Below are 19,413 nucleotides of genomic sequence, written 5' to 3'. Positions count from 1 at the left end.
CCAAATATTAAGTTCTGTTTTTCTATTGTATCAAATACTTATTTCATGCAATAAAATGCAAATTAATTATGTAAAAATCATACAACGTGATTTTCTGGTTTTTATTTTTAGATTCTTACAAAATTGTCAGTGTATCAAATACTTATTTTCCCGGCTGCATGTTACTCTGGTTAATGGCAATATACACACCTCAACATTGAAACAGAAACAATAGCATAATGAGGCCTAGTATTATCATGTTAAAAAATGGCTCCTGGAACACTTTGGAGAAACAAAATACTGGTTCAATGAAAAATCAATGTAACTTTGAGCTGTTAGTGTATCCGGAATGAAGACTGGAGGAGTCTTTCTATCATACATTATGCCACACCATAATCCTGGAAGTCGGACATTCTGTCGGAAAGGCCTTTTCATGGCATTGCTCGTGGTTTCCAGACCAATCTCTAGCTTTTTCGTCCAAGACAAAAGTGAAACTCAATGCTGGAGAGAATAGACCTCCTTTCGAGCCTCCATTGCTGCTTTGCTCTGTACCATGATAGTTGAGAGCAGTTGTGTGAGAGCTATGCAAACAACTTCTGTTGTTTAGTGTAAACGCTGTTTGTTGCACTAGGCTTAGTATGTGACATCCAACTTCACTTGCAAGACAATATGGATAAATCATGAAAACAGTGGTACAGCCATTTCTTCAAAGTGTCACAGGAGCCGTTTTTTTCGTGATGGATCAAGCAGGTTGAATTCTAGCATACCTGAAGCTTTGTCCTCAAGGAAGATGGACAACCACCAAAGCTGTCTTCCCAATGTGAACACATAGATGCCCTGCTAAATAGAGCATGCATGTATATCGTGAAGTCAGGAGGACTAGTTATGGAAGGTCTGTGTTCCCTTTTAGTACATTAGAGTTCTCACTTATATGTACAAGTCTCATCTGCATTACAATGGAATAGTAGCATACACTGGTTTGAGGATTGTATTTATTGATAATCTTAGATAATATATCATGGCAGAATTCGAAATGTATAAAATATATAAAATATATATAAAAATGTATCAAAAGTAAACATTACCTGTTTTCACCTCAAAGTCTATGTAACTGTGAGATATATGTCGATAATGTTTGTTACCTATCTCATACAGAAAACAGCAGTACCCGCCACTGTTTACTTCTGAGACATTCACAAGAGCTTTGTGGAACACCTTGCCGTGTAGGAGGCCTCTATTGTGTGTTTTGTGAAAATCACTGTTTGTTCCGTTCCCCAAATGTTTAGTCTCCGTGCAGTTTGGGTTTCTTTCTCTAGTATGACTCCAATGTATGGCCACTTGTTCATGTTGATCCTTCGGGTGTCCATTGATGGTGCATGTGAGGCTCACATTCTGTCCTTCTGGACAAATATACTTTATGTATTGAGCAGACAATGAGTATGCATCTATCTGATCTGGAAGAAAATAAAAGAATATTAAAAGTTTAAATTGTAGAAATGTGTGAATCTCAGACACCTGAAGATTATTTCAGTTCAAATGAACCGTGACAAAAAGATTTACACAAATAAGTTATATAGTTTTAAAACAGAACACTTAACAAGGACAGTTCAGAAATATAAAAGATAAACCATCATAACGTTATTGCATATAATCTTATTGGTAATAATAATAAAATAAAAATAATAGGATTATAGAAAATGTAAAAAAGATACTTATTTCTTTTAGAAAAAACTTATTATGCACTTTTACTATTTTTGCCACATCTGTAATATGTAAACTGAAGTGATCTGAATGTGTTCAGGGCTGACTTAAGGCCATATACATTAGATGGCTGTCGACAGAACATTGCTTTGGCTGATCATTTGGACCGACAGCCATCTATCTCTGCCAACTCTCCTCTCTCATACACAGGAGTACTCACTTGGCTGAGTGGGCTTGTGTTCTCCCGGTGGCTTATCTCAGAGAGAATAATGCGATTGGCAGTCTGAAATCAGATATCTTTCCCAATTATAAGTTGGCGGCGCCCCCATACACAATAGCGCGTTGCCCGAACACACGGTATCAGAGGTTCCGCCGACATTAGTCTAATGTGAACGAGGGCCTTTACTGTGGCTTCATCTGCTCATTCATTGATCATATTCAGCAGATTAAGGTCATATTTGCAGAAGAAAAATCTACTGTAAATAGTAGACTGTTGGCAGGAAAAACACTGCATAAAATACACGCGCTTTTGCAACATTTTTGAGTGTGTCTTTGATGCGTTTTTCCCCCATTCAATCATTGAAAATGCTGAAAGAATTGACATGTTGCAGATTTGCAAAAAATGCATGGGAGAAAAAAAATGCAGGAAAAATGCAACATGTAAACACACCCAAAGGCAGGATTCACACATCCACGTTTTATTGTCCACGTAGAAATTGTAATGTGCGGAGTGGCCATGGGTCTCCACAACCAAACTCAACAGTCTCATACATGCCTATGAAGCAGTCAAGTTCGGTTTGGAAGAGACGCGGCCAATCTAAGCATCGCAGTCTATTTTAGGCTAAGAAACACAGATGTGTAAGGCTATGTTCACACACGCTGGGTTTTGCAGGGTATTTTGCTGCAGAATTTTATGCAAATTTTCAGCAGCGTTTTGCAGTACCAGCAAAGTCTATGAGAAACCAGAATTCTCTGTTCACACATGTTTTTTTTTTGCTGCCTATTTTGTGACTTGGTTGTGTTTTTGGAAAATAGAGCATGTCACTACTTTCAGCGTTTTTGCAGCAGAAAATGCACCTGCGTTTTTGCAGCATTTTTCACCTATCGGAAGTAATGGGTGGTCAAAAAAACGCAGCAAAAACGCACCAAAAAACGCACCAAAACCTGAGTTTTTAACACAGCTGTTTTCCTGCCAGAGAAAAGTTAGCAGCAGAAAAAAACACAACGTGTGTGAACATAGTTATTAAACCAGGTTTAGGCTAAGTCAATGAGCTCAATTATAGATATATATCTGTTTTCTGTAACACTATCATTTCCAGAAAGGCTTAGACGAAACGGTGCCTGTAGCTGTAATAGGCTGCCGCACATATGGAGCATGTTAAGCTGACAGATCCACTTAAGGCTCTGAGTTTTGGTGAGATTTTGGCGCAGCATACTTTCATTGCATCAAAAGTGCAATGTCTCACAGTTTCAGCGAAGTAGATGGAATTTATAGAAATGTCCTGCCCACTGAGCTTTTTACTCAGCGTAAAGTGATCTGCGATGCGTGCTTCAAATCTGCAAAATGTCATTTTCTCCTGTCAGTAGGCGAAGTTTTATGTGCAAATTTTTCCCATAAACTTGCATTACGTAACGAAAATCCGCTGGTAAAAAAAATGCACATGCATTTTAGTGCGTTTTCACTATGGAAAAGCATCAAAAAAAGCATGTAATCCAAAAATGACTATCACTAAAGTGTTGATAAAGCAATATACCAGGATTTCTCAAAAACAAAAGCAGCTTCATTTAAAATATGACCCACCAAAAAGAGACAAAAACTGCAGCATCAAAAACGTGATAAAAAACACATGTAAAAAAAACACACTAAAAAATGCAATGGAAGAAAACTCACATAGTTTAGATGATAGGTGCAGATATTCTGCAACATGAAAAATTCAACAAAAGCTCATTGTGGGAACGTAGCCCAAGGGATATTTGCACAAGTCTATTCATTGTGGCTAATGTACATATGTTGTTTACAATATTTATATTTTATATTTTTAATAAAGATTGGGAAACAGAAAAAATTGTTTTTTATTTTACATGTCTGTGTTCAGACAAAAGTCTGTACTTAGGAATAGGTTGATAATATCTGCATCATTCATTTACTATTTGATTTATCCTACATAAATAAAGTATTTTATTTACAGATTTTGACCTTTGAGCAAAATAGTCTATAAAGGCTGTCTCTGGTTTGGAGAGATAAAAGCATTTTATTGCTGCTGCTTTTAACACTCAACAAGTGTTGAATTTTTTTTCCTCTATCACAAGGGGAAAAAACGCTATTTAAAAGGCTCCACAAATGAGGTCATCTTTCACATAGACCTCCAAATATGTACAAAAAAGGAGCCCTAGATCTAAGCATATAATCATCGAGAACAATCAGCTGAGAAGGACGGCCTCAGCACCATACTGTGCACATTACCAACTGTTTGAGGCATTATTCAGTGGCCACAATGGCAATAAAATTTCTTTCAAGACAGAATTCTTTTCAGATTTTAAGCTCTATGATCCAATCTAAACTGCACATATTATATGTGATAGCTACATTTCTAGGTGTTATAGTATATAGTATTCTTGTTAGTTGGAAAATATAACACCTTTATAGAGGGATACCATACTGCAGAATACTGTTCTATCCTTCATCTCATGTCTGAAAGGCTGCCTTGACATAAGTATTGCTTATTCACCTGCTTTCTCCAAGGATGCCAAGCTAATTAGGGCATAGCGGCATGGGTGACCTAAGCTAATACCATAGTTACTCATAAGCATAAAAGATTTTAGAATCTCGAGACCTGCAGCCAGTCTGGGAATTATGACCATAAAACAGGTTAGAAAATATGTTTGCAATGTGGTCGCATGAACCTTTCCTTTAACTATCAATAGGAACGGCCATAGAGGTGGGCGTCCTATGTCCGACATCCCCACCTTTCTGAATTAAATCAAGAGTTCTTGTTCTGTGATGAAAGTAAACTCGCAACTCCAAATAGAGGGAGGACAAAAGGAGTACAAAGCTGTTTGAAATCACAAGCAAGCTCTACAGTTTCCATAACTAATACACTCTGTAAGGCAATGATCACATATTGCGTTTTTGCTGCTTTTTTATGCAAATTAAAAGCTTCTTTTTACAGTACCAGCAAACACTTTCAGAAATCTCATGCACACGATTGTTTTTCCTGCCAGAATTTAAAAACTGCTTCGTTTTTGAAAACTGCAGCATGTCAATTCTTTCAGCGCTTTATCACCAATATAAAGCAATTAGTAAGTGAAAAAATGCTGCAAAAATGCTGCTATCAGTTTTTACAGCATTGTTGGTGAAGAAAACGCAGGTACAGCAGGATGTGAAACCCGATTATTTTTGTATTTTTTTCTCCTGACTCCAAGTATAGTTGAATTAAATTACTGATATGTGAAAATATATATTTTTGTATTATGTGAAATAAACAATTCCCGACCAAGTCAATGCCATACCAACGTTTTAAGTAAACAATGCCCTACCAATGTGTTAAGTAAACAATGCCTTACCAGTTCAATGCCTTTCCAATGTGATGAGTAAACAATGCCTCACCAATTCAACTTCCCCCTGATGTTTTTACAATTGCAATTGTGTATGAACCCATATAACCTTTGTTCATGGCTGCACTTCATACTTGAATCCAGCTTTTTTGTTCAGAATAGTCACTATTTTTTCATACAAAAAAAAAACTTTTTCCCCTAAATAATGTGATCAAATTGCCCTTTTAGACGGTATGCCCACTCTGCGTTTTTCAAACGTTTTTGCCGCAGAATTTCCGCAGCGAAAACGCTTACAAAACGCTTGGTAATACGTGCCCCATGGTCCCTAATGATAATCCGCATGTGCTGTGCACATGCTGAGGAAATTTCCGCTGCGGATTATCATTGCATGATTATCATTAGTGTTGAGCCACCCCCGTAGTGTTCGAGTTCGGTTCGGTTCGTCGAACACCCGTGTGTTCGCCGAACTGTTCGTCGAACACCTTCGAACACCGTTAAAACCAATGGCAGGCAAACAAAAACACAGAGAAACACATAGAAAACACCTTCAAAGGTGTCCAAAAGCTGACAAACTGCTCAGAAGACACAACTAACACATGGAAAAGTGACAAGTACATATAGTCATGCGAAAAGAAAAGAGGTGGAGGAGTAAAAGGAGGGGGAGACACAGATATAGGCATGTCATGCCCTTCTAAAATCCAAAAAGTGAGAAGCCGAGACTGCCAGTCCGCTCCTGCCCGTGCCACCTCCGTGTCGCCGGGTTTGTGCCAGAGCCGCGGTGAACCCTGACGGCCAGCCCCCCTCTCCCAATACTGGTGCCTGTCCGCTGGTGGGTCGAGAGAGCCCCCCTGTGGTGGAGGCAGCTCTAAGCTTTTTAATTTAAATTGTCCCTCTAATTTGAATGAATACACTTTAAATCCATTTACAAGGATCTATTGGAGGGCAAGTCTCATGCCAGCAGCCGCGTAATTCCAGCTCCAGTAGCGTCCACTAAAGCTGCTGCAGTTAAAAAGCTTTTATAAGGATCGAGCTCGGCTGTCCACCGCAAGGCATCCTAGTGCCAGTCCCAGCCCCTATGCCTTGGGGTGCCTCCTGATGCTCTTCACTAAGTATCCCGTGGTCCCGAAGCATTTCCTTTGAAAAAATTAAGTGTCCAAACTACAGGTGGTGTAGCTTGCTTAACAGCCGGGATAATCCGCTGACTAGCAGACACTGCTACTAGGCACAAAGTATTTCCTGGGCTAGATGCAGTTAAAAATTTGTAAGTAGATACTCTCGTTGGATGCTGAGAAAGCATTCCATAGAGTCTCCTGGCACGCCATATATGATTCTCTTAAAAAGCTTGGGGTAGGGGTCTAGTGGACCCTTTTATAGCCAAAATCACGGCCCTGTATCACAATACGTCACCTAGGCTGAAGATAAATGGAACTGTAGCACCGAGGGCTCGGTTGCTACAGACGTATTGCACCTCACCCAGAGGTGTGATATCTCACTCTCAGATAAGGATGGAGTGTGGATCAGGACCCGACACCTGCATGCATTACACCACATTGCCGTGGGGCAGGGCGACCAATATGCCCCTGAGATGGGCACGACAGTCCCTGTCCCTGGCTGGAGTGGGGGGAGGGAACACTGAGGAAGGGGAACCCTGCAGTGCAGGAGCAGGGAGGAAGCAGTTCCTGGGTGCATTGAGAAGGGAGTATAAAAGGTGGGCACCATCTTAGTTCAGTGCAGAGAAGTCTGAGCAGAAGTGGCAGGGAGCAGGGGCTCTGCATGAGCTCTGCTCCGGAGGCGGGCCTAGTAACAGAGGCCCAGGCCTGCAAGAGGGAGAAGGAAGGAAGAGGAGCGGAGAAGGCTCCAGGAACGAGGAATGAAGGGATCCCAGGGGTGCGGACGGGCGAGTCGCCACCGCACGCCCGAATCCACCTGCGTGGAGGGGTCAGGCCAAAGGGGGAGACCGGTCCCCGAACTAGTGGAGGCAGGAAACGACCCTCAGCTAGAAACCGGAGGCTCTGACATTTTATGTGGCGCAGCCCCTTGCTCCACCCGCTAGGAAGGCACCACATAGGGTCAGGGAAACTGGCGCCAAGTTTACCAAGAGGAGGCCCGAGGCAGCCGTACAGAAGTGTTGGTAAGAAAGGCCAGACAAAGGACACACAAAGGGGGTCCTGTGAAGCGCTCCAAAGTTATCTGGGAGTTGTCTGAGCCCCTCACCTGGTGAGCACAGTACGACGTGGGCAGCCGTTACCTGCAGACGTGGTCTGGATAATAAGAACTGTGAGTAAAGGCCCTGAACTGCATCACTGACTCCGTGTCGTTACTGCTGCTGCCCTGCACCATCACCCCCATCCTCCGCATACACTGCCCTGAGGCTATACTCCTCCCGTGGGGAGTTATGCTACGCTCTGCTGCACCCACAACACCAGCCTTAGCGGTCTGCCCTGTAGCGGCGGTTCACTCTGACCGCAATCCACGGGTGGCGTAGTCGGACATTTAAACATCAAAACCACATAAATAGTTCCGCCACTGGTTTGACCGCCCTGAGCCACGGAACCGGATCGCCGCCACGAAGACTACAACCACCAGCATCCACCAAAAAGGGTCCGGCTCCGGGTGTCCCAAGGCCCAGAGGGTGCGTCAGAACATTTTCATCACCTTTCACAATCACCAATGGGACAAGGCAGGGATGTCCTCTGTCCCCTCTCTTATACATCCTAGTGACGGAGCACCTGCTCTCATCAATTCGCCATAACCCCAATATTAGGTGGATTGAGGTGGGAGGCACCGAGTACAAGTGCTCTCTATTTGCTGATGATGTCCTAGTATATATCACTCAATCACATATATCCATCCCTGCTGTTATGGCTGAAATAGATCACTTTGTTACATGGTAAAATTTTAAAATCAATGCAGCGAAGTCTGAGGCCCTCGATGTCTCCCTCCCTAAATCCATATAGGATTCCATCCAGTCCAACTTTCCCTTTGCCTGGCCCTCACAGGGTATCAAATACTTAGGAATTCCTATTCATAGAGACCTCTCCCATCTATGTTATCTTAATTTTGGGCCCTTTATTGAACAATTCCATACAGACCACGGTTGGCAAGTTAGAACTGTAAGATTCACTACGTGAACCACTGGTGTTTTGTGGAAAAGCACATGTACACCGCGTTCCAAATTATTATGCAAAAAGTGTTTAGGAGTGATAAGGGAAGAATTTGTTTGTTTGTCAGTTAAACTCATTGATGGTGATGTGTGTCAGGGCTCTTTATATCACTGTAAGCAATTGCAGACACCTGTGCTAATTAGTTTGGCAGGTGTGTCCAATGAAAGGCAAGACTACTTAAGAAGGCTCTCTCACATTATTAAGCAGCCTACATTTTCTGCCAAAATGGGAAAGAAAAAGGATGTGTCGGCTGCTGAGAAGCAACAAATTGTGGAGTGTTTAGGTCAAGGCATGACTACAATCAACATTGTGCGATGATCAGGATGAAGTGTCTTGGCAATCAAGAAGTATGTAGCTGATTCACAGTACACACGTGTGCGTGCTGATAAGGGCAAATTGAGGACTCTTTCCTACAGGCAATTACGTCAGGTTGAAACAGCAGCGGCAAAAAAGCCTTGTCATAGCAGCAGACAAGTTTTTGAAGCTGCTTGTGCCTCCAACGTCCCCCGAACAACAAGATGCAGGGTCCTTCAGAGGTTTGCAGCTGTGCATATGCCATCCTGTCGACCTCCTCTATCCACTTCACACAAGCAGAAACGGCTCCAGTGGGCCAAACATTACATGAAGACTGATTTCAAAACTGTTTTGTTCACGGATGAGTGCCGTGCAGCGCTCGATGGTCCAGATGAATGGAGTGGAGGATGGCTGGTTGATGGACACCCCACGCAAACACGGCTACAGCGCCAACAAGGAGGAGGTGGAGTAATGTTTTGGGCTGGAATCATGGGGAGAGAGATTGTCGGCCCCTTTAGGATCCCTGAAGGCGCTAAAGATGAACTCCATAATGTATGTGGATTTTCTCAAACAGCACTTCCTGCCATGGTTCAAGAAGAAGAACCGTGTATTTCACAGCAAGATCATTTTTCTGCATGATAATGCACCATCTCATGCTGCACATAAAACATCTGCATCTCTGGCTGATATGGGCATAAAAGGGGACAAACTTATGGTGTGACCCCCATGCTCCCCTGACCTCTACCCCATTCAGAACCTTTGGAGCATCATTAAAAGGAGTGTCTATGATGGCGGGAGGCAGTTCACATCTAAGCAACAGCTCTGGGAGGGTATTCTGTCCTCATGCAAAACAATTGAAGCAGAAACCATCCAAAACCTGACAAATTCAATGGACGAGAGAGTTCAGAAGCTCCTTTCGAACAAGGGGTCCTATGTGAAAATGTAACATCACCTAGAATAAAGTTTTGAGTTGAAAACTGTTTGATTTCAGTTTCTAACAACCTGCTAATGCTTATAATTTCAAAAATGACCATTTTTTTGGTCTTTATTAAAATGAAAAGGTTGATCGAAAAGTTTGGGGGATCTAAGAGTGTGGCAACCCAGTAGTCATGATTACTTCGAATTCTGACAATATGAGGGTCATGCTGCAGGTAGTGCAGCAAGAAGGCACTTATGTGTCTTGCGCATCTCGGAGCCCCAAAATTATTTTCCGGGCTAGATGCAGCTAAAAATTATTTTTAATTTTAAATCTGGTGAAGCTTATTATAGATGGCCTAATAGGATCAGTGCTGCACACTGCTACAAAGCCCAAATTATTTTCCAGTCAAGATACAGATAAACATGATTAGTAATTTGAAAGCTTAAAACGGTTGGTAGGGTGATTTTAACCAATCATCAAGCTTTTACTCTCCCCAGGATGACACAGGGGTAGAAAAGTCGTTTCGGATCCATGATTTGTTCATCTTTATGAACGTGAGTCTGTCTACATTATCAGTGGAGAGCCGCGTGCGCTTATCTGTCAGCACACCACCAGCAGCGCTGAACACACGTTCAGACAGAACGCTGGCTGCGGGGCATGACAAGATCTCCAAGGCGTAAGTGGCTAGCTCCGGCCATTTATCCAGATTGGAAGCCCAAAAAGAGCAAGGGTCCAGTGACACAGTCGTGGCTTCAATGTTTACTTGGAGATACTCCTGTACCATCGTCTCTAGGCGTTGACTATGTGTCAGACTTCTTGTCTCCTGTGGCCTTGCAAAGGATGGGCTAAAAAAGTGGTGAAATGATTCCGCAAAATTGATGTTACCAGCAGATACTGTGGTTCTGTTACGGTTTGAGTGCTGAACACTTGACGGTCCCACGGTTGGCAAGTTGGAACTGTGAGATTCACTACGTGCACCACTGGTATTTTGTGGAAAAGCACATGTAAGATTCTGCAACAGTCTCTGCTGATACTCCTGCATGCGTGCATCCCTTTCTATGGCAGGAATAATTTCTGCAAATTTACTTTTGTACCGGGGATCTAACAGTGTGGCAACCCAGTAGTCAGGATTATTTCTAATTCTCACAATTCGAGGGTCATGTTGCAGGTAGTGCAGCAAGAAGGCACTCATGTGTGTTGCGCATCCAGGAGCACCAAGTCCCTGTTGTGTTGGTGGCGAGGTAGCAATCATGCTTCCTTCCTCTGTCCTCTCCCCCCAACCTCGCACAACAGAAATGTGATCAAGGTCTCCCTCATCTGATGAGTCTTCCATCAGTTCGTCCTCCACTTCTTCCTGGGCTCCTGCACCTTCCTCACTAGTTTGGCTGCTACCATGCGCCCTGGTAAAATCATCTCCCCCACCCTCACATGCCTGCCGCCTTGGTGCTGCCGACCGTCTGGACCTTGCAGATGTTAGCCCTTCCGCATACAACTCCTCCTCCTCTACTTCCTCCACCTCCTCTTGTGCCACCACCTGACTCCGAATTCTGTTTAACATGTGCTCCAGCATGTAAATCACCGGAATAGTCATCCTGATAATGGCATCGTCAGCACTAAACATCTTCGTCGCCATTTCAAAACTGTGCAGAAGGGTGCATAGGTCCCTGATCTGAGACCACTCCTCCAGCGTGATTTGCCCCAGGCTATACGTCAGAACGTATTGCACCAGGGCTTGTCGGTGCTGCCACAGTCGCTGCAACATGTGCAGAGTTGAATTCCACCGGGTAGGCACATCGCATTTTAGCCAGTGAAGTGGCAGGCCCAACGACTTCTGTAGAGATGTAAGTCGCTGAGCTGCGGGATGCGAACGGCGGAAGTGAGCACACAGCGACCATGCCCTCTGCAGAAGGCCATCTAGTCTGGGATAGTGGGCTAAAAATTGCTGGACAACCAGGTTCAACACGTGAGCCATACAAGGCACGTGTGTGACATTGCCCCGGCGAAGGGCCGCACCCAGGTTTGCAGCATTGTCGCACACGGCCTTCCCTGGTTTCAGGTCCAGTGGAGACAACCATTCATGAAATTGGTTCTCCAGAGCTGACCACAACTCCTCAGCTGTGTGACTCACATTTCCCAGACATTTCAATGTAAAAACCGCCTGATGACGTTGAGCCCTACTGCCAGCATAGTAAGGAGGTGTGCAGGATCCCTTCTGCGCAGTTAGAAAGCTTGTGGCATGACCAGACAGCCTTTGGGTGCAGGTGGAAGACCGAGAGGAGGTTGAGGAGGCAGAAGCAGTGGAGGAAAAATGACATAAAGAGGATTGACGCACAACTCGTGGGGACGGCAAGACTTGGACAGCAGCCCCTTGTCCTGCTGTCACCATAGTTACCCAGTGCCCAGTCAGCGACATGTAACGCCCCTGTCCATGCCTACTCGTCCAAGTGTCTGTGGTGAAATGCACCCTGTCACACACAGAGTTTCTCAAAGAAGCGGTGATGTTGTGTGCGACATGCTGGTGGAGCGCAGGCACACCTTTCTTTGAGAAGTAGTGCCGACTGGGCATCTGGTACTGGGGCACTGCGACGGACATAAGGTCTCGAAAATCCTCTGTGTCCACCAGGCGGAAAGGCAGCATTTCTGTAGCCAAGAGCTTGCAGATGGTGAAATTCAACCTCTTAGCTTTCTCATGGCTAGGAGGAAATGGTCTTTTACTTGTCCACATCTGAGGGACCGAGGGCTGGCTATTGTGCTTAGACGGGGTTGATAAGGGTGTCCCCGGCAAACTGCCGGTCTGTGAGGAAGATGCAGGCGGACATGTTAGGTTGCCTTGATCCAAAGGTGGTGCTATCGATGTCGGACAGCGCTCAAGACCAGCTGGTGTTACCACCTCCAAAGAAAATGATGACCTGCCAATCACGCTGGCTGTTGCGGGTAAAGAGGTGGCAGGTCTGCGCCCCAAAACAGGTGTGACTGCTGTCCCCCCAGTCACAGAGGATGAAGAGGCCGCGGATGCACAAGATATGGCAGACGGTGGTTGGCCCGGCCGGCTAGACCGCATTGTAGCACACTGAGCTTCCCACTGCAACTTATGCTTCATGTCCATGTGCGGTTCATGCATGAAGTACTCAAACTATGTATTTTTTGGCCTCTACTTAGCTTTTGCTGACAAATGTTACAGATAACACGAGTTGGGTCATCTTTATCGATCTGAAAAAATGCCCAGGCTATGCAAGGCTTAGCACCCATGCGACCTGAAGAGCCACCACGACTTGTGGTGAGAGGCAGAGTTGTGTTTGAGGATGCAGTTGTTGACGTGCTTCCAGTACTACGTCTCTGTCCAGGAAGGCGCAACCTGACCTCGTCGTCACTAGCATCTTCCTCCACCTCCTCTGCTGACCTCATCTCTTGGCTGACTGTGGGTTGACAGTAAGTGGGATCTCCGACCTCATCATCATCACCCTGTGCGTTATCACACCCGTCGTCCTCAGAGCCAACCTGTTCCTGCCCTGACAAAAAACTAAAGTTGTCGCTCCAATCAGGTATTTGAGTCTTATCATCGTCTTCCTCATTGTCTCCACCAACAGGAGTTACAGTTTGGGAATGAGGGTCTACATTATGGTCAGAACCTTCTGCGTCTGGTCCTGGATCCGACTCATAAAGATTCTGGGCATCAGTGCAGATCATTTCCTCGTCTGGATTCACAGAAGCGCTGGAGTCGACCTCTGATTCCCAGGCTATAGTATGAGTAAACAGCTCTGCAGACTCAACCATCTGTTCTACCTCATACTCAGACGGGCAGCTGGAGATTTGGGAGCTGTGAGGAAGCAAGTGCGATTTGGGTGACACCTTTGAGGACTGGAGTATTTGTGATGTTGAAGTTGATGTGGAGGAGAGCCCACTTAAAGGAGCACTTGATATCCGTTGAAGCACCTGCTGTTTTTGTGCCTCATCTGGAATTTGTAGCGATTGGCGTGGCCGTAAGAAAGGGATCTTATCACATTGTCCGCTAAAAGAAGTAGACATTTTAGTTTGGCTGGAAGATGGTCTTTCTTCTGCACCTACCCCACGGACACAACCTTTTTTCCCCTTCCCAACACGCCTATTCCCCTTTCCACCAGCAGCAGGCCTTTTTCCACTCATTTTGGTGGTTAACTAATTCACAACTCTGGAGTTGTTTGCACAAAAAAACAATGGATGGTAACCGAGCAGAGCTGAGTGGCCAAACTGTGGTATTAGGCCAAAACTATTGGCTGGGTTAGATGCAGAAAAAAATTATTTTTAATTTGCAACCTGATGGAGGTCAGTATAGATGGACTAATAGACCAAGTCCCACACACCGCTAGAAGCCCAAATATTTTTTCAGAGCTAGATGCAGAAAATTTTTTTATTCAATTTGCAACCTGATGGAGGTCAGTATAGATGGACTAATAGACCAAGTCCCACACACTGCTAGAAGCCCAAATATTTTTTCAGAGCTAGATGCAGAAAAAAATTATTTTTAATTTGCAACCTGATGGAGGTCAGTATAGATGGACTAATAGACCAAGTCCCACACACCGCTAGAAGCCCAAATATTTTTTCAGAGCTAGATGCAGAAATTTTTTTTATTCAATTTGCAACCTGATGGAGGTCAGTATAGATGGACTAATAGACCAAGTCCCACACACCGCTAGAAGCCCAAATATTTTTTCAGAGCTAGATGCAGAAAAAAATTATTTTTAATTTGCAACCTGATGGAGGTCAGTATAGATGGACTAATAGACCAAGTCCCACACACCGCTAGAAGCCCAAATATTTTTTCAGAGCTAGATGCAGAAAATTTTTTTATTCAATTTGCAACCTGATGGAGGTCAGTATAGATGGACTAATAGACCAAGTCCCACACACTGCTAGAAGCCCAAATATTTTTTCAGAGCTAGATGCAGAAAAAAATTATTTTTAATTTGCAACCTGATGGAGGTCAGTATAGATGGACTAATAGACCAAGTCCCACACACCGCTAGAAGCCCAAATATTTTTTCAGAGCTAGATGCAGAAAAAAATTATTTTTAATTTGCAACCTGATGGAGGTCAGTATAGATGGACTAATAGACCAAGTCCCACACACCGCTAGAAGCCCAAATATTTTTTCAGAGCTAGATGCAGAAAAAAATTATATTCAATTTGCAACCTGCTGGACGTCAGTATAGAAGGACTAATAGAACAAGTCCCACACACTGCTAGAAGCCCAAATATTTTTTCAGAGATAAATGAAGAAAAAAATTATTTTTAATTTGCAACCTGATGGAGGTCAGTATAGATGGACTAATAGACCAAGTCCCACACACTGCTAGAAGCCCAAATATTTTTTCAGAGCTAGATGCAGAAAAAAATTATTTTTAATTTGCAACCTGATGGAGGTCAGTATAGATGGACTAATAGAACAAGTCCCACACGCTGCTAGAAGCCCAAATATTTTTTCAGAGATAAATGAAGAAAAAAATTATTTTTAATTTGCAACCTGATGGAGGTCAGTATAGATGGACTAATAGACCAAGTCCCACACACTGCTAGAAGCCCAAATATTTTTTCAGAGCTAGATGCAGAAAAAAATTATTTTTAATTTGCAACCTGATGGAGGTCAGTATAGATGGACTAATAGAACAAGTCCCACACGCTGCTAGAAGCCCAAATATTTTTTCAGAGATAAATGAAGAAAAAAATTATTTTTAATTTGCAACCTGATGGAGGTCAGTATAGATGGACTAATAGACCAAGTCCCACACACTGCTAGAAGCCCAAATATTTTTTCAGAGCTAGATGCAGAAAAAAATTATTTTTAATTTGCAACCTGATGGAGGTCAGTATAGATGGACTAATAGACCAAGTCCCACACACTGCTAGAAGCCCAAATATTTTTTCAGAGCTAGATGCAGAAAAAAATTATATTCAGTTTGCAACCTGATGGAGGTCAGTATAGATGGACTAATAGAATGATGCTATGCCCAAAAGATTTTACTTCACTAGGTGCAGTAAAAAAATTGGTATTCTATACACAGGTGGTATATCTTGCAACACAGATAGGCTACTCCACTGACTAACACACTCTGCAATAGGCCAAAAAGGATTAGCTTTGCTAGATTCAGCCAAATGCTGTGAAAAAAACTTGCACAGCACTGGCACAGACCTGCCTGGCAAAAACTGATAGGAACTGATGTAACCTAGTCCTGAAAAGGACTCCAATTACAATTAGTCTTTACTCCCACAATCTATCTATTTAAGAGCACAGACCTGCCTGATAAAAGTCGTAGGAAATGCTGTAACCTAGTCCTTAAAAGGACTGCAATCACAACTATTCCCTACTCCCAAGCTATCTGTATATTTGTGCGAAAATTGGCTTGAAATTAACAAGGTATAGCGCACACAGCAACAGCGGTGCCGTCTAACACGCAGCTGCAGCAGTGAGAAAATGGTGGCGACGGGGAAAATGGCTTGGTCTTATAGGGCAAGGACATGTGACATACACTGCCAATCACACATGCCCTTGCTTGTGTGAAAAAAAGCACTTCGCTCCGTGTGTGCGCTGCTGATAGGCTGACAGATTGCACCTCCCCACTGCAAATGCGGGAAAGAGAAAAAAAAATGGAGATCTTCATTGTTCCTGCAGAGATCCATCCCCTGCCCCTCCCCCCACCCCGCTGTACACTCAAACTGCGTATTAACATTAATTTTCATCATTACTGAGAAAAAATCCAGTTATGATTTTGGTGCACGAACAGTTATCGAACATAACCTCGAACAGCCGAATTTTTCTCAAATTGTTCGTGTTCGCCGACCGGCTCGAACACCGCCCAAAACAGCTCGAATTTGAGATTGGCGAACAGTTCGAGTAGAACAACGCTCATCTCTAATTATCATGTATAAAAGATGCATCTAAATAGGTAAAGTCAATAGCAATAGGCAAAGGCTATCTGGTGTCCCCAATAGGGCCACAGAATATTTAGAGAAGAATAACTTTGCTTTGTCCCATACACCTATGAAGGTTGCATGCAGCAACTACTGTAGTGCAAAGATTGCACGCCATGGTCTGTTGACTCCAGTCACTAATTGTCTTTACATTTACAAAGCCTGGTCTTACATGTGTCATTTTAATGCAAAACCTGTGAGTCCTATGCAATATAAAGAGACATGTCTCATGAGACCTTTATGAAAGTGTATCTAGTAACGTGTGCTGAGGATGTAACCGCATACTATTAAAGGGGCTGCACAGGAAGCTTGCAAGGTAAACTCGCCTAAAGTTTGAGTGCAAAACCACATGTGGTTTGTGAGATCTCAGCTCAATCATTCTGTGTCTTCTAGGAGAGGTAAACACGCAATAATTTGTTTCATTAGACTGTATATTAAAACAGCTGGTTCCTGGTCCAGAAACAGGAATATAAGGACAATACTCAGCGGCCTGATGGTGTGTTTCCAACTCCTGACATGATAAATGAGCACTAAATGTCTGAAAACATCAAAAGGTGACATGCTGTTTAAAGGGAAGCTATCATCAGAAAGTTAACTATTTTTTTTGTTTTGCAGGTAATTATACAATTATTTTTGGAAATTATTTTTTTAAATATTACACTCTTTAGTAAAAAAAACTAATTCAGTGATCTTGCAATTTTCACACTGGACTGTTAGATAGTTTTAGATTCCTGTCTTTTCAGGAAGAGTTTTCAGCAAGAATTCTTATCAGCACAGGCGAGATTACAATGGCAGGTAGCACTTCTATACACAGCTGGTAACACAGGTTCAAAAAATCACATTAGTCAATGTCACAGCTCCCTCTCCCTTCACAATGACCTTTGCACACGCTCATTAGATGCTTCAATACAATTAATAGGGTCAAAGTTTGTTCAATGTGACTAATGTACATGTGTTTCCTGAAACAAAAGGAAGTTAGAGTCTAAAAAAGTTCCAGTGGCCAGTGTGTATTTTTATTTTTAATACAGATTGTGATATGGAGAAAAAACATTTCCAAAAATCCAAAAATAAATACATTTAACACAAACACATTATTTAAACAATACGTCATTATTTGATAATAGCTTCCCTTTATGGGGAACCTTTTGGGCAATTGATGCTGCTTGAACCACAGGCACCATGAATCAGAGAAGGACTTCCTGGGGCAGCATGAACTGCTTGACAGGTTCCTTTTACACTGCACCATGTTAATGGACCGACTGTAGATGTTGTAGTCCATCTCCACTTGTTCATTCTCTAAGTAGCACAATTATGTGTCATTTGTGGACATAAGACCATGCAGCTAATCCTTGGTTTTGATAATCATGACATAGCAGGAGACCATAGCACCAGTGCTGTTTTGGGGATATAACACAGATGTACTGCTTTTGGTGGTTTATGAATCCCTGTGTCATGTGATGTCCCCCAGACTCTGCTTTAGGCATCACAATGTATATGTGTTTTAGTTTAGGTTTATTTTGACTTTGATATAGTCTTACATAGAGCAAATTAGGTTTTTGACACCTAATCTGAGCGCAGCATCTTGCAGAGACGGAGAGACTCTGATTCCAGTGATGTGTCACTTACTGAGCTGCTTGCTGTAGTTTTGATAAAATTACAGTTTTATCAGCAGGAGATTATATCTATAGGACTAGAAAACTTATATCGAGGACTACGTGGCGGCAGGTTAACTCTTTCTATCCCCATCCCAACTACTGATTAAACATAAAGCTGTCAATCAATGGTGTGGACGGGTTTCTATTCAGCTCAGTATTCAGGGAACCAGTAGATTTGCAGCAGATGAAAAATTAAATAACCAAAACTACAGTAAACAACCCCCCAGTAAATGACATAGTTGGAATCAGGCTCTCTGTCTTTACATTATGTCACTTTCAAACGAGGCAGCAAAAACCTGGTGACAGATTCCCTTTAAAGACTACAATGGGGAGTTGCTACTTACAGTTTACATACACTATGAAGCAAACAGCTTGACAGCACAGATTCCCAGTGATACATATTTCAATAGGAAGTACTTTATTCTAAAGTCTGGACACTAAGGAATTAAAGGGAAGGGCTGAAACTCATTTTAACAAGAAGCTAATCAGGAAACTAGAGTGCTTAGAGGAGATGTGAACAATGCTGTGTACACGACCATTGTAATGGCTGTGAGACAGAATATTTTCACGGTATAATGATACACTTAGTCCTAATTTTGTCTTGTTAATATTGCCACGTGGAAGAGGCCATAGGCAGGATCACCACATGGCATCTCTGACATGACTATTAGGCTGTGTTCACACATTGCGTTTTTTTTGTGTGTTTTTTATGGAAATTTTCAGCTGCGTTTTACAGTACCAGCAAAGTCTGAGATTCCAGAAATCTCATGCACACATCTTGGTTTTTATTTGATCAGTATCTTGTACTTGGCATGTTTTTTTTTGCAGAATTGAGCATGTCACTTCTTTCAGCGTTTTTTCACCGATTGGAAGTAAAAAAAAAAACGCACCAAAAACATATGTCAGGATTTTCAGCGTTTTTTTGTGCCAAAACCAGAATGAGATTTTTTTTTTCACTGAACTTTATGTACATGCATAAAGAGACAAAAGGACAGTGAAAAAAACGCACCAAAAAAACAAGCAAAAAAGTAAGAAAATCTTGAACAACCCTCCTGCCAAGAGATCAGGGTTTGCTGTTGAAAAAAAAAAAACGATGAAAAAATGCAGTGTATGAACACAGTCTTAATACGGTATATATCACCAGGCAGCACTTACATCAGTATTTGTAAAATTAGGATGAAACAAATAGAGAAAACCA

General features: G+C 42.7%; 2 protein-coding genes across 3 annotated transcripts in view; one reads left to right on the top strand and one right to left on the bottom strand.

The window, feature by feature from the left end:
- The window catches only part of CDH23 (cadherin related 23), a 1,802,240-nt gene that overhangs the window by 1,555,535 nt on the left and 227,292 nt on the right, over positions 1-19,413 (top strand). The window lies entirely within an intron of this gene.
- VSIR (V-set immunoregulatory receptor) overlaps positions 1-19,413 on the bottom strand; it is a 61,718-nt gene that overhangs the window by 23,225 nt on the left and 19,080 nt on the right. The window contains exon 2 of the mRNA XM_073685851.1: positions 1,065-1,433. Coding sequence (XP_073541952.1) covers positions 1,065-1,433 — 369 coding nt within the window. The remainder of the gene's footprint in view (positions 1-1,064; positions 1,434-19,413) is intronic.

Source organism: Phyllobates terribilis, unplaced genomic scaffold, assembly GCF_046119375.1.
Source record: "Phyllobates terribilis strain yellow unplaced genomic scaffold, ASM4611937v1 Scaffold_5__5_contigs__length_657084704, whole genome shotgun sequence".
NCBI lineage: Eukaryota > Metazoa > Chordata > Amphibia > Anura > Dendrobatidae > Phyllobates > Phyllobates terribilis.
Note: the sequence above shows the minus strand (reverse complement) of the source record. Positions and strands in the feature narration are given on the sequence as shown.